This window comes from Odontesthes bonariensis, chromosome 8 (assembly GCF_027942865.1).
Source record: "Odontesthes bonariensis isolate fOdoBon6 chromosome 8, fOdoBon6.hap1, whole genome shotgun sequence".
NCBI classification, from domain to species: Eukaryota; Metazoa; Chordata; class Actinopteri; order Atheriniformes; family Atherinopsidae; genus Odontesthes; species Odontesthes bonariensis.
This window is the reverse complement of record NC_134513.1, coordinates 37,229,500-37,246,106: the sequence shown is the minus strand read 5'-3', so window position 1 is coordinate 37,246,106 and position 16,607 is coordinate 37,229,500. Positions and strand designations below refer to the sequence as shown.

The 16,607-nt window shown below is 49.9% G+C and overlaps 1 protein-coding gene across 8 annotated transcripts in view; it reads left to right on the top strand.

The window, feature by feature from the left end:
• Positions 1-8,933, top strand: part of LOC142385656 (filamin-C-like) — a 76,477-nt gene extending 67,544 nt beyond the window's left edge. For 7 of the 8 annotated variants that reach the window (XM_075472363.1, XM_075472360.1, XM_075472365.1 and 4 more), the window contains 10 exons: positions 2,607-2,729; positions 2,846-3,100; positions 3,527-3,796; positions 4,077-4,214; positions 4,907-5,022; positions 6,328-6,460; positions 6,556-6,732; positions 6,814-7,032; positions 7,202-7,408; positions 7,483-8,933. In XM_075472363.1, the coding sequence (XP_075328478.1) occupies positions 2,607-2,729; positions 2,846-3,100; positions 3,527-3,796; positions 4,077-4,214; positions 4,907-5,022; positions 6,328-6,460; positions 6,556-6,732; positions 6,814-7,032; positions 7,202-7,408; positions 7,483-7,670 (1,826 nt within the window). In that variant the 3' untranslated portion in view covers positions 7,671-8,933. The remainder of the gene's footprint in view (positions 1-2,606; positions 2,730-2,845; positions 3,101-3,526; positions 3,797-4,076; positions 4,215-4,906; positions 5,023-6,327; positions 6,461-6,555; positions 6,733-6,813; positions 7,033-7,201; positions 7,409-7,482) is intronic. The other variant, XM_075472366.1, reaches the window with a different exon arrangement.
• The last annotated feature ends 7,674 nt before the right edge of the window (positions 8,934-16,607 follow it).

The window sequence follows — 16,607 nt, the reverse complement described above, 5'->3', positions numbered from 1 at the left end:
GCCTGTCAATCTCCTGCTCCATTCGTCCCTCACTTGGGGAAGGATCTCATTCCCGAGAGTAAGTAATTTAACGCTCTATTATTGTGTTGCTTTCCTGTATGTACAGTATAGTTATATAGCTTGTTACCACAGGAAAGGGTTTGTATCGTTAGCTAACGGTTAGCTATGCAGCTAATAGCATCTGCAAGCTCTTATCTCTGTCAACTGGGCTGTTGGAGGTGTTTGCATGCCCATGAGATGGTTAGCGCGCTCATTTTAGACCAAAACCCCCGACTTCAAGCTTCCTGAAGAAGAATGAATCCGCAAATTCAGTGCATTTCATCAGGATAATGATTCATTCATGGTTCCAGAGTCAAAACGGTCAGTCTGTCTGTGTCGTTAGCTCTGCAGCTAATAGCTCGGTCACTGTCGCTAATGTAACGGTAAATAGCATGAGGTATGCAAGTGGACACCTCATTTACTGTAACGCGAGTGTTGTGTACGTATTTGTTGTTTTGATAGCCGTCCTGCTGTTGGTGTTATGGCGCGCACGATATCTGCCTTTCCCCTGATTGAAATGACTCGCGCTACGTGCATCTTTGCTAACCAGAGCAATCAGCTGAGAATGTCAAAATCCTCACTCCTGCTTTCCCCTTCACGCACGCCTTTTTTGCTGTGACTTGTGTAGCACTTGCTTGATGTTTGACTGTGTTAGGAGAGTTGTTCACTAACTAGTTCGTCATATTGTCAAAGTAAGCTCATTTCAACAGGTTTCGCTAGTTTTACGGCATAGGGCTGCCGCGCCATCTACGTGCCATAGCGATTCACAAAACATTTGCGCAAGGTACCACGGGCGTAAGTAAGGCCACACCCCCACTAAACAGCTCATTCTGAGGATCCTAAGGAAAGCTCATTTTTGGGACTGGCTGTAATTCTGCACCAAGGCAGAATTTTGGGGAAAAAAACTCAGATACAGTATTAGGGGACCACTAAAGCCTATAAAAATATATAAAAGCCTCCATTTATTTTCATGCCATAGGACCTTTAACGCTTCAATGGTCGCGGCTTTTAGCTGACCACACCCACAAACTTTTAAATCCAGGCACGTGGGCATCATTTCACATGCACCAATTTCATGAAAATTGAGTGAAATATGAGCAAAAATGTATTTTAAATGGCAGGAAATTCAAGTGATGTCATGAAGCTATTTACAAGCTAAAATTAGTAAAAGTTAGAAGTAAAAACTGCACTGACCTCCACAGGCAGAAACAGGAACTGCAGACACACTGACCTCTACAGGCAGAAACAGGAACTGCAGGCACACTGACCTCTACAGGCAGAAACAGGAACTGCAGACACACTGACCTCTACAGGCAGAAACAGGAACTGCAGACACACTGACCTCTACAGGCAGAAACAGGAACTGCAGGCACACTGACCTCTACAGGCAGAAACAGGAACTACAGGCACACTGACCTCTACAGGCAGAAACAGGAACTGCAGACACACTGACCTCTACAGTTAGAAACAGGAACTGCAGACACACTGACCTCTACAGGCAGAAACAGGAACTGCAGACACACTGACCTCTACAGTTAGAAACAGGAACTGCAGACACACTGACCTCTACAGGCAGAAACAAGAACTGCATACACATTGACCTCTACAGGCAGAAACAGGAACTGCAGGCACACTGACCTCTACAGGCAGAAACAGGAACTGCAGACACACTGACCTCTACAGGCAGAAACAGGAACTGCAGGCACACTGACCTCTACAGGCAGAAACAGGAACTGCAGGCACACTGACCTCTACAGGCAGAAACAGGAACTGCAGACACACTGACCTCTACAGGCAGAAACAGGAACTGCAGACACACTGACCTCTACAGGCAGAAACAGGAACTGCAGACACACAGACCTCTACAGTTAGAAACAGGAACTGCAGACACACTGACCTCTACAGGCAGAAACAGGAACTGCAGACACACTGACCTCTACAGGCAGAAACAGGAACTGCAGACACACTGACCTCTACAGGCAGAAACAAGAACTGCAGACACACTGACCTCTACAGGCAGAAACAGGAACTGCAGACACACTGACCTCTACAGTTAGAAACAGGAACTGCAGACACACTGACCTCTACAGGCAGAAACAGGAACTGCAGACACACTGACCTCTACAGGCAGAAAGAGGAACTGCAGACACACTGACCTCTACAGGCAGAAACAGGAACTGCAGACACACTGACCTCTACAGTTAGAAACAGGAACTGCAGACACACTGACCTCTACAGGCAGAAACAGGAACTGCAGACACACTGACCTCTACAGGCAGAAACAGGAACTGTAGACACACTGACCTCTACAGGCAGAAACAGGAACTGCAGACACACTGACCTCTACAGTTAGAAACAGGAACTGCAGACACACTGACCTCTACAGGCAGAAACAGGAACTGCAGACACACTGACCTCTACAGGCAGAAAGAGGAACTGCAGACACACTGACCTCTACAGCCAGAAACAGAAACTGCAGACACATTACTTTTAGAGATGAGGTCAGATAATCAGACAGTTTTCCTGAATTTTTGTGATTATTGTCTGGAACGTCTGTGTGTGAAAAGGAAGTCCATTCACAGTGAAGATATTTGGCGAGGGCCGGATGAAGGAGAGCATCACCAGGAAGCGCCAGGCTCCCTCCATCGCCACAGTGGGCAGCACCTGCGACCTCAACCTTAAAATCCCAGGTGAGCTGTGTGATCAGTGTCTCCTCCACCTGTCCGCGCCCATCTCTCCTGCTTCCTTCTTTTCATCCCTCATCTCTTCATTCCTCCCTGGCTGCTCTTCCTCCTCCTGGCTGCAGGAAACTGGTTTCAGATGGTTTCAGCTCAGGAACGCCTAACACGGACGTTCACCCGCAGCAGCCACACCTACACCCGGACCGAGCGGACGGAGATCAGCAAAACTCGAGCCGGGGAGACCAAGCGGGAGGTCCGGGTGGAGGAGAGCACGCAGGTTGGAGATCCTTTCAGAGACGTGTTCGGAGATTTTCTCGGACGAGAGAGTCTGAGCGGGTTCAGCGGGATGCCCGCCGGCAGCCGACCGCCACTGCAGGACGGTGTGTGTGTGAAGTGTGTGTGGACTCTCCCTGCTTCTGCTTCCACTCAAAGCTTTTTCTATAACAATCTACAGCTGGTACAGATGTGTTTTCTAACATTTTAGATCTAACACATCTGCAAGGACTCAAGTCTGGATAAACATGAAACAAGTGAAGCAGTGTGTTCCTTTGTCCTCATGCCTGAACACACTCAGCAGTTCTGCAGATGATCTGAGGCGTTCAAACTTCAGCACTAACGTCTCCAGACTCGTTCACACCTTCCCAGAAAACTCATTATAACTATTAACTATTTAACTGTACTAACAGGAGTTAACGTGTTATTTAGCTTAACTTTCACATGTGCACGTGACAGAAACAGCCCGGGTTAGGGTTACACCGGCAGAACAAAGCTGAGCCTTGCTCTGTCCTCCACCCTCCCGCTCTCAGGTGAGGCAGCTAACCAGGAGATGACGGCTCAGGTCACGAGTCCTGGAGGGAAGACGGAGGATGCAGAGATCATTAAAGGAGAGGACAGCACCTACAGCGTCCGCTTCATTCCTCAGGAGATGGGACCTCACACAGTAAACGTTAAATACCGGGGCCAACACGTCCCCGGGAGCCCCTTCCAGTTCACTGTGGGGCCCTTGGGGGAGGGAGGAGCCCACAAGGTCCGAGCAGGAGGAACCGGACTAGACCGCGGAGTGGCAGGGATCCCAGGTGGGCTGGACAGTTTGCGTTGGTCTTCCTGTTTTTATTTCAGTCATTTATTCTATTTTTATGAAAATTTGTTTTAGTTTTCATCAAATGAGTCTTTTTAACAGTTTTACTCCCAAAAACTAAAGTCGAACTTTTGTTATAACTTCTTAAACAATTTAAAAAAAAGTGCAAGATTCTGCATTTTTTGGAGCTGCCCTCTTGTGGTCGCCAGAGGAACTACAGTTCTGAAGACTCGGTGTGTTTCACCTGTGTGTGTGTGTGTGTGTGTGCTGTTCTGCAGCTGAGTTCAGTATCTGGACCAGAGAAGCCGGAGCTGGGGGTCTTTCGATCGCTGTTGAGGGGCCCAGCAAGGCTGAGATCAGCTTTGAAGACAGGAAGGACGGTTCCTGTGGGGTTGCCTACGTGGTGCAGGAGCCTGGTAGGACTGAAGCACACACCCCAGATCAGACTGTTGACTTAAACCCTGATAAACACAGTTAATAGTCACAGGGCAGGTGGATAATAAGACGTTCAGGATCTGCTTCATGAGAGCAGAATGAAGCGAACTTTCTGAGAAATAAACAAGCAAACATCTAGATGTTTGTTTCAAGGCAGTAACCCCAGCAGCTGCGTGTACACTATAGATAAAGATGAACCTTTACTCGTCCCACAGTGGGGGTCAGAACAGGTCATTATATTGACTTCCTGTCTGTTGATCCTGACTCGTTTCCATCAGGTTGAATTCCACTCTGAGCTTTGAAAACTCACAGAATCACATTTCTGCTGCTGGCCGTGTATCTGACAACCAGCTGAATTATTGTGCCTTCAGGACCCAGATGCATCCACTTCCTGCCTGACTTCAAAAGGGAAAATACTGTAAAACTATTGTTACACCAAATAAATCTGCTTACAGCCATTAAAATGGATCAAAATGACTGCATTTCATCCACATTTCAGCACCTCCGAACAGCTGCGTCTTGTAAAGACAGCATTAACTTATCATTTTTTACCTGTGATCTATTATTTTGTGCTTTTATGAGTAATTCTTTTGTAACATGTTATCTGAGAACAGCAGTGGGCACAGAACGGATCCCTGAGGAGCACCACGGTCACGATTCTTCCTCTTTTCAGGTGATTACGAAGTTTCCATTAAATTTAACGATGAACACATCCCAGACTCGCCCTTCATCGTCCCCATCGCCACGCTGTCGGAGGACGTTCGCCGCCTCACAATCACCAGCCTGCAGGTGAGAAAACAGCTTCTATGATGAGACATTTTGTACGGCTGAGGTCACACGTTTAAATGTGATGTCCTGCCATATAAGACTGTTATTTTGAAGGTGATACTATGAGATCTCTGTTATTATTAGTGGCTGCTCTGCACTGACGATCTATTTCTGTGTTTATGTGTGTAAATGTATCTCTGCTGCCCTCCTGTTACAACTGCACCTCTATTTATTCATCCTCTGCTGTGTGATGCACCAGAAAGGCAAAGCTAACTTTATCTTCACATTCAACCCATTATAGATTCTTCCATCAAAAATAATAACTTGCTTTTATATTCATCTTCATTATCTCAAATACAGTGTTGATAATAAACTTTCATGTACACATTAAAAGATAAAGCAGATAGTATCTTTATTGTCTATTAAAGCTGGTGTTGTTTCTTCTTTGTGGGCAGAAAGTTTGTGCAGTGTTGGGAACAGTGCGGTTGTTACTGGGAAACACTCTGATTCCCTTCAGGAACCAAAATGAAAACTTAAAACGGTTTTTAAATTGTTCTGAACCAACTAGTTAGGAAGTGAAGAAGCCTTTCAGGAGGGAGCTGAAACGTCTTCAAGAGCCAAGAAGAAGACGTCCAGTGGGCCTTGTTCAGGCTCTGAGGATCACCAGGATCGGTTTGGGCAGGTGCACGCCGCAGTGCAAACCTTCCTGTTGGTTTTTATGGGGACTCGATGTGCAACAGTGGGATTCTGGCTCTGTCCAATGAGTTGGCACTTAGATAAACCAAAGACAGATCTGCTTCCTGTTGATTTTAATGTGTCGTATGATTCAGAAGTTCTGAGTTCCAAGTTAATACTGAATGCAGCGGCAGATCCCACCTGAGCTCAGAGGTTAGAAATGCAGAGTTCACTGTAGAAAGAATCAAGTAGAAGCAGTATTTCTGCTGTCATTAAAAGTGAATTAAAAGCTCAGTGAGCATCCAGCAGAGCGATGCAGCCCCGGGGGTGCAGGGGAACATGGAGATCAGGTTATGATCAGTCATATGTTCAGAGGATCATCATATCTGGAACTGTAAACACCAGGATTCTATTCAGATCAAAGCCAGAATCCTGCTGTGCATTTTATGATTCTAAACCACATTAGAACTTCAGTAAGAACCTATCAGCAGACATTAAAAGCTTTATTTTATGCATCAGAAACACAAATCTAACAAAACGTTTGGCTGTAGAAACATGGAGGTGAATTTATTAGATTTACTGAAAGCTCCCAGCATGCAGCAGATCAGAGTGACCGTCGCTGTCCTCTGTTCTTGTCCTCTGTTCTTCCAGGAGATGGGTCTGAAGGTGGGTCAGGAGGCGTCCTTCGCTGTGCAGCTGAACGGGGCCCGGGGCCTGATCGATGCAAAGATCCACACTCCGTCAGGGGCCACAGAGGAGTGTCACATCACCGATCTGGACAGCGGTGAGAGCCCAAGCAGAACCCCGGGCCCCTACATTTAACTGCTTCCACCCGTCTGCAGAGGTGACCACGGCACTTTCGTCTCTGTGTTTCTGCAGATCAGCACGCTGTCAGATTCATCCCAAAGGAGAACGGCGTTCATTCTATCGACGTGCGATTTAACGGCAGCCACGTCCCCGGCAGCCCCTTCAAGATCCGAGTGGGAGAACCGGGCCAGGTTGGAGATCCGGGACTTGTGTCTGCCTTCGGACCGGGCTTGGAGGGAGGAACCACAGGTACGAACCGACCCTTTCATTTCAAAGACTTTACTGGAAGCAGGAAGTGGATTTTAAAGGAGGTTGCATCTCCTCGTTCAGGCGTGGCGTCAGAGTTCATTGTCAACACGTGCAACGCGGGCGCAGGAGCTCTGTCTGTGACCATCGACGGGCCGTCGAAAGTCAAGATGGACTGCCAGGAGTGTCCCGAGGGCTACAAGGTGTCCTACACACCCATGGCTCCGGGCAGCTACCTGATCTCCATTAAGTACGGAGGACCCCAGCACATCGTTGGCAGCCCCTTCAAAGCCAAAGTCTCAGGTGGGTCGGTCCAAACAGAGCCGAGTTCCCTCACTGGTGAAGGGTTCCTGGGGTTTCTCTTTAGTGGCTTTCTCTGTGCTGTTAGGGTAACCCAGGCTGATGAGGTCAGCTGCAGGGTCAGTGTCCGCTTGCTTTGGGAGAAAGTCTACCTCTTTGCATCTTCCCCCAGGTCCTCGTCTGTCAGGCGGCCACAATCTCCACGAGACGTCGTCTGTTCTCGTGGAAACCGTCTCCAAGACTTCGGCGCTGGGCGGGGCCTTTGCCTCTCTGCCCACCTTCTCCTCAGATGCCAGTAACGTCGTCTCCCGCGGCGCCGGCCTGTCCAAAGCCTTCATCGGTCAGAAGAACACGTTCACAGTGGACTGCAGCAAAGCAGGTGAGCTGCTGTGGGATCTGATGCCGGGGGAGGGGAGACTTTCCTTCCTGACGCTCCCGTTTGTCGCTCCGCAGGTACCAACATGTTGATGGTGGGTGTCCACGGGCCGAAGGCGCCCTGTGAGGAGGTGTACGTCAAACACATGGGCAACAGGATGTACAGCGTGACCTACACCGTGAAGGAGCAGGGCAGCTACATCCTCATCGTCAAGTGGGGGGACGAGAACGTCCCCGGCAGCCCCTTCCACGTCACTGTCCCCTGAAACTGAACTCTTCTCCGTCCCCGTGCAGCTGCTCGCCCCCCCATCCTCCTGACGCACTGAAGGCTCCTCCGTTTGTTCTGCTCCCTGCCGACCTCCCGCCGACCTCCTGGTGACCGCCTTCGCTCCTCAGAATATCACTTCATGTGCTTTTTCATCTTAATATCTGTTTTTATCGAGTGTTTGCACAAGTAAAACCGCCTCATTGGTCACTGCACACGCATCACGACCTGTAAAAACACAAGCTTTCATTTCGGCTGTAAATCATTCAAACACAGCAACCCTGCAGGCTCTTCTGCAGGCTCTTCTGCAGAATGCATCATCTGGTCAGACGTGGGCCTGATGTGGGATTCCAGCTCCTTCATTTTGCACATCGGATCATGAATTACTGAGAGGTTCCTCCTGGATGCGTCCACATGCAGTGCTGATCACACCCCTGCCATGTGTTCTGCAGGCTGCAGCTGAGCAGCTCAGGTCAAACCCCTAAGGTCCTCCCAGATCCGGTCGCTCAGCTGGTGGAGGTTCCTCTGGGTTCTCTGACAGGTTTCCTGCTGTGTTCCTCCCAGCATCTGTGGAGGATTCTCCCCTTTTCGAAGTCTTAAAACTCTCTGACATGAAGATGAATCCCTGTGGGTAGAAACCTCTCCTATTCCTCTGGCTCATGCAAAGTTCCACTCCTTTAAAGGTGTTGTGAATAATCTGAGAGCTCAGATCATCACACACACTCCGCTGGGTTCTGACCCATCTTTCAGGAACAACCTGGTACTGATGTGATGAACTGGTCCAGATTGTTGAAGCACCACAGAACCGAGTCAGAAGCCCTGAAACCGGATCTGGTTCTGGATCCAGGTCTTCAGAGGCCAACATGAAGTCATGTCAGAGTTTAAAAGTTTGTTCTTATGGTGTCGGGTTCTGGTGCCGTCTGCTGCAGTGGGAACAGGTCAAAGGTCAAAGGTCCACGTCTGGGTTCATTAAGTCATCCTTCACGATGGCTTACCAAGTAACCGTTAAATATTTCGCTTTACTCACATCAAAGCAGGTTCTGGCAGAGCCTTCAACTGCCCCATGTGCTGAGGCACGGTCCTGGACAAACCTGGATCCAGAACCAGATCCAGGTCCACTTCCTTATCCGAAGGTCAGATTTTCCAAAATAACTCCTCAAAGTTGTTCTGCAGTTACCTCACCTGCAGCCCCCGACTCAGGGGGCTTCGTTCTGCCATCAGAGCCACTGCAGACCCTGATGATAGGGGGGTGATGGGGGGCTGATGGGGGATGATTGGGGGGGGGGGGGGGTGATAGGGGGATGATGGGGGATGATTGGGGGGTGATGGTGGGGGGGATGATTGGGGGGGGTGATAGGGGGATGATGGGGGATGATGGGGGGTGATGGGGGGGGTGATGGAGCAGCAGCAGCTGTCATGTGTGACGGCGTGGGGACAAACTGTGCTGTGACTTTTTATTTATTTCTCTCCTTTTTGATTTTCTTTGACAGAAAATGGTCTTACAGTTGGGAGGAGCCTGGGACGAGTTTGATCCATGATTTAGATTTTTGTACCACAGGAAGGAAGGCAGTGAAGCGGCCATTTTATTCTGTGAATGTGGAGAAGACGCAGTGATGTTGCAGAGACAGTATTACAGAGTGACATTTTATAGTGTTTTATATGTATCCAGGTGGATGAGTGTGTTTGATATGTTAACCTTCAGTATGGCAACATTGTGCAGGCATAATAAAACTTTATTTGCAAACTGGCTGCTGCTGTTTGTCTGTTTTAGAGCTTAAACTTCCATACAAACAGTATCGATGAAAGAAAGATTAACTTTCAGTTTTACGTGTCAGGACATAATAAAACCAGCTGTTCCTCAGCAGGTGCTAAACTCTAACTAAGTGAACCCCTGATCCAGCAGCTGGTAGCAGCAGTGAGTGAGAAACTAAGTGAACCCCTGATCCAGCAGCTGGTAGCAGCAGTGTGTGAGAAACTAAGTGAACCCCTGATCCAGCAGCTGGTAGCAGCAGTGAGTGAGAAACTAAGTGAACCCCTGATCCAGCAGCTGGTAGCAGCAGTGAGTGAGAAACTAAGTGAACCCCTGATCCAGCAGCTGGTAGCAGCAGTGAGTGAGAAACTAAGTGAACCCCTGATCCAGCAGCTGGTAGCAGCAGTGAGTGAGAAACTAAGTGAACCCCTGATCCAGCAGCTGGTAGCAGCAGTGAGTGAGAAACTAAGTGAACCCCTGATCCAGCAACTGGTAGCAGCAGTGAGTGAGAAACTAAGTGAACCCCTGATCCAGCAGCTGGTAGCAGCAGTGAGTGAGAAACTAAGTGAACCCCTGATCCAGCAGCTGGTAGCAGCAGTGTGTGAGAAACTAAGTGAACCCCTGATCTAGCAGCTGGTAGCAGCAGTGAGTGAGAAACTAAGTGAACCCCTGATCCAGCAGCTGGTAGCAGCAGTGAGTGAGAAACTAAGTGAACCCCTGATCCAGCAGCTGGTAGCAGCAGTGAGTGAGAAACTAAGTGAACCCCTGATCCAGCAGCTGGTAGCAGCAGTGAGTGAGAAACTAAGTGAACCCCTGATCCAGCAGCTGGTAGCAGCAGTGAGTGAGAAACTAAGTGAACCCCTGATCCAGCAGCTGGTAGCAGCAGTGTGTGAGAAACTAAGTGAACCCCTGATCTAGCAGCTGGTAGCAGCAGTGTGTGAGAAACTAAGTGAACCCCTGATCTAGCAGCTGGTAGCAGCAGTGTGTGAGAAACTAAGTGAACCCCTGATCCAGCAGCTGGTAGCAGCAGTGAGTGAGAAACTAAGTGAACCCCTGATCCAGCAGCTGGTAGCAGCAGTGAGTGAGAAACTAAGTGAACCCCTGATCCAGCAGCTGGTAGCAGCAGTGTGTGAGAAACTAAGTGAACCCCTGATCCAGCAGCTGGTAGCAGCAGTGAGTGAGAAACTAAGTGAACCCCTGATCCAGCAGCTGGTAGCAGCAGTGAGTGAGAAACTAAGTGAACCCCTGATCCAGCAGCTGGTACCAGCAGTGAGTGAGAAACTAAGTGAACCCCTGATCCAGCAGCTGGTAGCAGCAGTGTGTGAGAAACTAAGTGAACCCCTGATCCAGCAGCTGGTACCAGCAGTGAGTGAGAAACTAAGTGAACCCCTGATCCAGCAGCTGGTAGCAGCAGTGAGTGAGAAACTAAGTGAACCCCTGATCCAGCAGCTGGTAGCAGCAGTGAGTGAGAAACTAAGTGAACCCCTGATCCAGCAGCTGGTAGCAGCAGTGAGTGAGAAACTAAGTGAACCCCTGATCCAGCAGCTGGTAGCAGCAGTGAGTGAGAAACTAAGTGAACCCCTGATCCAGCAGCTGGTAGCAGCAGTGAGTGAGAAACTAAGTGAACCCCTGATCCAGCAGCTGGTAGCAGCAGTGAGTGAGAAACTAAGTGAACCCCTGATCCAGCAGCTGGTAGCAGCAGTGAGTGAGAAACTAAGTGAACCCCTGATCCAGCAGCTGGTAGCAGCAGTGAGTGAGAAACTAAGTGAACCCCTGATCCAGCAGCTGGTAGCAGCAGTGAGTGAGAAACTAAGTGAACCCCTGATCCAGCAGCTGGTAGCAGCAGTGAGTGAGAAACTAAGTGAACCCCTGATCCAGCAGCTGGTAGCAGCAGTGAGTGAGAAACTAAGTGAACCCCTGATCTAGCAGCTGGTAGCAGCAGTGAGTGAGAAACTAAGTGAACCCCTGATCCAGCAGCTGGTAGCAGCAGTGAGTGAGAAACTAAGTGAACCCCTGATCCAGCAGCTGGTAGCAGCAGTGAGTGAGAAACTAAGTGAACCCCTGATCCAGCAGCTGGTAGCAGCAGTGAGTGAGAAACTAAGTGAACCCCTGATCCAGCAGCTGGTAGCAGCAGTGAGTGAGAAACTAAGTGAACCCCTGATCCAGCAGCTGGTAGCAGCAGTGAGTGAGAAACTAAGTGAACCCCTGATCCAGCAGCTGGTAGCAGCAGTGTGTGAGAAACTAAGTGAACCCCTGATCTAGCAGCTGGTAGCAGCAGTGTGTGAGAAACTAAGTGAACCCCTGATCTAGCAGCTGGTAGCAGCAGTGTGTGAGAAACTAAGTGAACCCCTGATCCAGCAGCTGGTAGCAGCAGTGAGTGAGAAACTAAGTGAACCCCTGATCCAGCAGCTGGTAGCAGCAGTGAGTGAGAAACTAAGTGAACCCCTGATCCAGCAGCTGGTAGCAGCAGTGTGTGAGAAACTAAGTGAACCCCTGATCCAGCAGCTGGTAGCAGCAGTGAGTGAGAAACTAAGTGAACCCCTGATCCAGCAGCTGGTAGCAGCAGTGAGTGAGAAACTAAGTGAACCCCTGATCCAGCAGCTGGTACCATCAGTGAGTGAGAAACTAAGTGAACCCCTGATCCAGCAGCTGGTAGCAGCAGTGTGTGAGAAACTAAGTGAACCCCTGATCCAGCAGCTGGTAGCAGCAGTGTGTGAGAAACTAAGTGAACCCCTGATCCAGCAGCTGGTAGCAGCAGTGAGTGAGAAACTAAGTGAACCCCTGATCCAGCAGCTGGTAGCAGCAGTGAGTGAGAAACTAAGTGAACCCCTGATCCAGCAGCTGGTAGCAGCAGTGAGTGAGAAACTAAGTGAACCCCTGATCCAGCAGCTGGTAGCAGCAGTGAGTGAGAAACTAAGTGAACCCCTGATCCAGCAACTGGTAGCAGCAGTGAGTGAGAAACTAAGTGAACCCCTGATCCAGCAGCTGGTAGCAGCAGTGAGTGAGAAACTAAGTGAACCCCTGATCCAGCAGCTGGTAGCAGCAGTGTGTGAGAAACTAAGTGAACCCCTGATCTAGCAGCTGGTAGCAGCAGTGAGTGAGAAACTAAGTGAACCCCTGATCCAGCAGCTGGTAGCAGCAGTGAGTGAGAAACTAAGTGAACCCCTGATCCAGCAGCTGGTAGCAGCAGTGAGTGAGAAACTAAGTGAACCCCTGATCCAGCAGCTGGTAGCAGCAGTGAGTGAGAAACTAAGTGAACCCCTGATCCAGCAGCTGGTAGCAGCAGTGAGTGAGAAACTAAGTGAACCCCTGATCCAGCAGCTGGTAGCAGCAGTGTGTGAGAAACTAAGTGAACCCCTGATCTAGCAGCTGGTAGCAGCAGTGTGTGAGAAACTAAGTGAACCCCTGATCCAGCAGCTGGTAGCAGCAGTGTGTGAGAAACTAAGTGAACCCCTGATCCAGCAGCTGGTAGCAGCAGTGAGTGAGAAACTAAGTGAACCCCTGATCCAGCAGCTGGTAGCAGCAGTGAGTGAGAAACTAAGTGAACCCCTGATCCAGCAGCTGGTAGCAGCAGTGTGTGAGAAACTAAGTGAACCCCTGATCCAGCAGCTGGTAGCAGCAGTGAGTGAGAAACTAAGTGAACCCCTGATCCAGCAGCTGGTAGCAGCAGTGAGTGAGAAACTAAGTGAACCCCTGATCCAGCAGCTGGTACCAGCAGTGAGTGAGAAACTAAGTGAACCCCTGATCCAGCAGCTGGTAGCAGCAGTGTGTGAGAAACTAAGTGAACCCCTGATCCAGCAGCTGGTACCAGCAGTGAGTGAGAAACTAAGTGAACCCCTGATCCAGCAGCTGGTAGCAGCAGTGAGTGAGAAACTAAGTGAACCCCTGATCCAGCAGCTGGTAGCAGCAGTGAGTGAGAAACTAAGTGAACCCCTGATCCAGCAGCTGGTAGCAGCAGTGAGTGAGAAACTAAGTGAACCCCTGATCCAGCAGCTGGTAGCAGCAGTGAGTGAGAAACTAAGTGAACCCCTGATCCAGCAGCTGGTAGCAGCAGTGAGTGAGAAACTAAGTGAACCCCTGATCCAGCAACTGGTAGCAGCAGTGAGTGAGAAACTAAGTGAACCCCTGATCCAGCAGCTGGTAGCAGCAGTGAGTGAGAAACTAAGTGAACCCCTGATCCAGCAGCTGGTAGCAGCAGTGAGTGAGAAACTAAGTGAACCCCTGATCCAGCAGCTGGTAGCAGCAGTGAGTGAGAAACTAAGTGAACCCCTGATCCAGCAGCTGGTAGCAGCAGTGAGTGAGAAACTAAGTGAACCCCTGATCCAGCAGCTGGTAGCAGCAGTGAGTGAGAAACTAAGTGAACCCCTGATCCAGCAGCTGGTAGCAGCAGTGAGTGAGAAACTAAGTGAACCCCTGATCTAGCAGCTGGTAGCAGCAGTGAGTGAGAAACTAAGTGAACCCCTGATCCAGCAGCTGGTAGCAGCAGTGAGTGAGAAACTAAGTGAACCCCTGATCCAGCAGCTGGTAGCAGCAGTGAGTGAGAAACTAAGTGAACCCCTGATCCAGCAGCTGGTAGCAGCAGTGAGTGAGAAACTAAGTGAACCCCTGATCCAGCAGCTGGTAGCAGCAGTGAGTGAGAAACTAAGTGAACCCCTGATCCAGCAGCTGGTAGCAGCAGTGAGTGAGAAACTAAGTGAACCCCTGATCCAGCAGCTGGTAGCAGCAGTGTGTGAGAAACTAAGTGAACCCCTGATCTAGCAGCTGGTAGCAGCAGTGTGTGAGAAACTAAGTGAACCCCTGATCTAGCAGCTGGTAGCAGCAGTGTGTGAGAAACTAAGTGAACCCCTGATCCAGCAGCTGGTAGCAGCAGTGAGTGAGAAACTAAGTGAACCCCTGATCCAGCAGCTGGTAGCAGCAGTGAGTGAGAAACTAAGTGAACCCCTGATCCAGCAGCTGGTAGCAGCAGTGTGTGAGAAACTAAGTGAACCCCTGATCCAGCAGCTGGTAGCAGCAGTGAGTGAGAAACTAAGTGAACCCCTGATCCAGCAGCTGGTAGCAGCAGTGAGTGAGAAACTAAGTGAACCCCTGATCCAGCAGCTGGTACCATCAGTGAGTGAGAAACTAAGTGAACCCCTGATCCAGCAGCTGGTAGCAGCAGTGTGTGAGAAACTAAGTGAACCCCTGATCCAGCAGCTGGTACCAGCAGTGAGTGAGAAACTAAGTGAACCCCTGATCCAGCAGCTGGTAGCAACAGTGAGTGAGAAACTAATTGAACCCCTGATCCAGCAGCTGGTAGCAGCAGTGAGTGAGAAACTAAGTGAACCCCTGATCCAGCAGCTGGTAGCAGCAGTGAGTGAGAAACTAAGTGAACCCCTGATCCAGCAGCTGGTAGCAACAGTGAGTGAGAAACTAAGTGAACCCCTGATCCAGCAGCTGGTAGCAACAGTGAGTGAGAAACTAATTGAACCCCTGATCCAGCAGCTGGTAGCAGCAGTGAGTGAGAAACTAAGTGAACCCCTGATCCAGCAGCTGGTAGCAGCAGTGAGTGAGAAACTAAGTGAACCCCTGATCCAGCAGCTGGTAGCAGCAGTGAGTGAGAAACTAAGTGAACCCCTGATCCAGCAGCTGGTAGCAGCAGTGTGTGAGAAACTAAGTGAACCCCTGATCCAGCAGATGGTAGCAGCAGTGAGTGAGAAACTAAGTGAACCCCTGATCCAGCAGCTGGTAGCAGCAGTGAGTGAGAAACTAAGCGAACCCCTGATCCAGCAGCTGGTAGCAGCAGTGAGTGAGAAACTAAGTGAACCCCTGATCCAGCAGCTGGTACCAGCAGTGAGTGAGAAACTAAGTGAACCCCTGATCCAGTAGCTGGTAGCAGCAGTGAGTGAGAAACTAAGTGAACCCCTGATCCAGCAGCTGGTAGCAGCAGTGAGTGAGAAACTAAGTGAACCCCTGATCCAGCAGCTGGTAGCAGCAGTGTGTGAGAAACTAAGTGAACCCCTGATCCAGCAGCTGGCAGCAGCAGTGAGTGAGAAACTAAGTGAACCCCTGATCCAGCAGCTGGTAGCAGCAGTGAGTGAGAAACTAAGTGAACCCCTGATCCAGCAGCTGGTAGCAACAGTGAGTGAGAAACTAAGTGAACCCCTGATCCAGCAGCTGGTAGCAGCAGTGTGTGAGAAACTAAGTGAACCCCTGATCCAGCAGCTGGTAGCAGCAGTGAGTGAGAAACTAAGTGAACCCCTGATCCAGCAGCTGGTAGCAGCAGTGTGTGAGAAACTAAGTGAACCCCTGATCCAGCAGCTGGTAGCAGCAGTGAGTGAGAAACTAAGTGAACCCCTGATCCAGCAGCTGGTAGCAGCAGTGAGTGAGAAACTAAGTGAACCCTTGATCCAGCAGCTGGTAGCAGCAGTGAGTGAGAAACTAAGTGAACCCCTGATCGAGCAGCTGGTACCAGCAGTGAGTGAGAAACTAAGTGAACCCCTGATCCAGCAGCTGGTAGCAGCAGTGAGTGAGAAACTAAGTGAACCCCTGATCCAGCAGCTGGTTTCCTGTGGGACGTTACCAGTCTCTCTCATGGTTGAGGAGGAATCTTGGCCCACTATTCTCTCCAGCGCTGCTTCAGTTCATTGAGGTTTGCAGCCTTTCCAAACGATGCTGAACCATGACAGCACAACAACACCCAGGCCCTTTAGGAACTTAGGGCAGTATTCATCCATCCAGGAGTCCAGCTACCTCGGCGTCTTCAGCAGCAGTGATTGGGGACTCATCCCCTCAGCCCCACTCATCCATTTAGAATATCCCCAAAGTGATTGGATAGTGTGGTGGTAAGATTGCTGCCTTTCATGTGAGTTCATGAGTTTGAATCCTGATCCCCTGCATGAAAGGTACTACTTCCAGTAGGGTTCCTTAGGCAAGACCCCCTTACACTACCTGCCTACCTGGGAAATGAGTGTAAGTTGCTTTGGATTAAAGCGTCTGCCAAATGCATAAACAACACAAAGTATTCCTTCCACTGCTGGACTGTAACCTCTGTTGTGCCCAGTATTAAAGGACCACTTCCCTGCCCGAGGCATCTTCATGACAGATTCTTGAGGCCATTCTCTGCTTGGCCTGTCTATTTGCTGACTATGGAGCCCCCCACCAAACCAACCACTGTAGGAGTTCTTCTTCCTCACACTTCTTCCCCTCCTT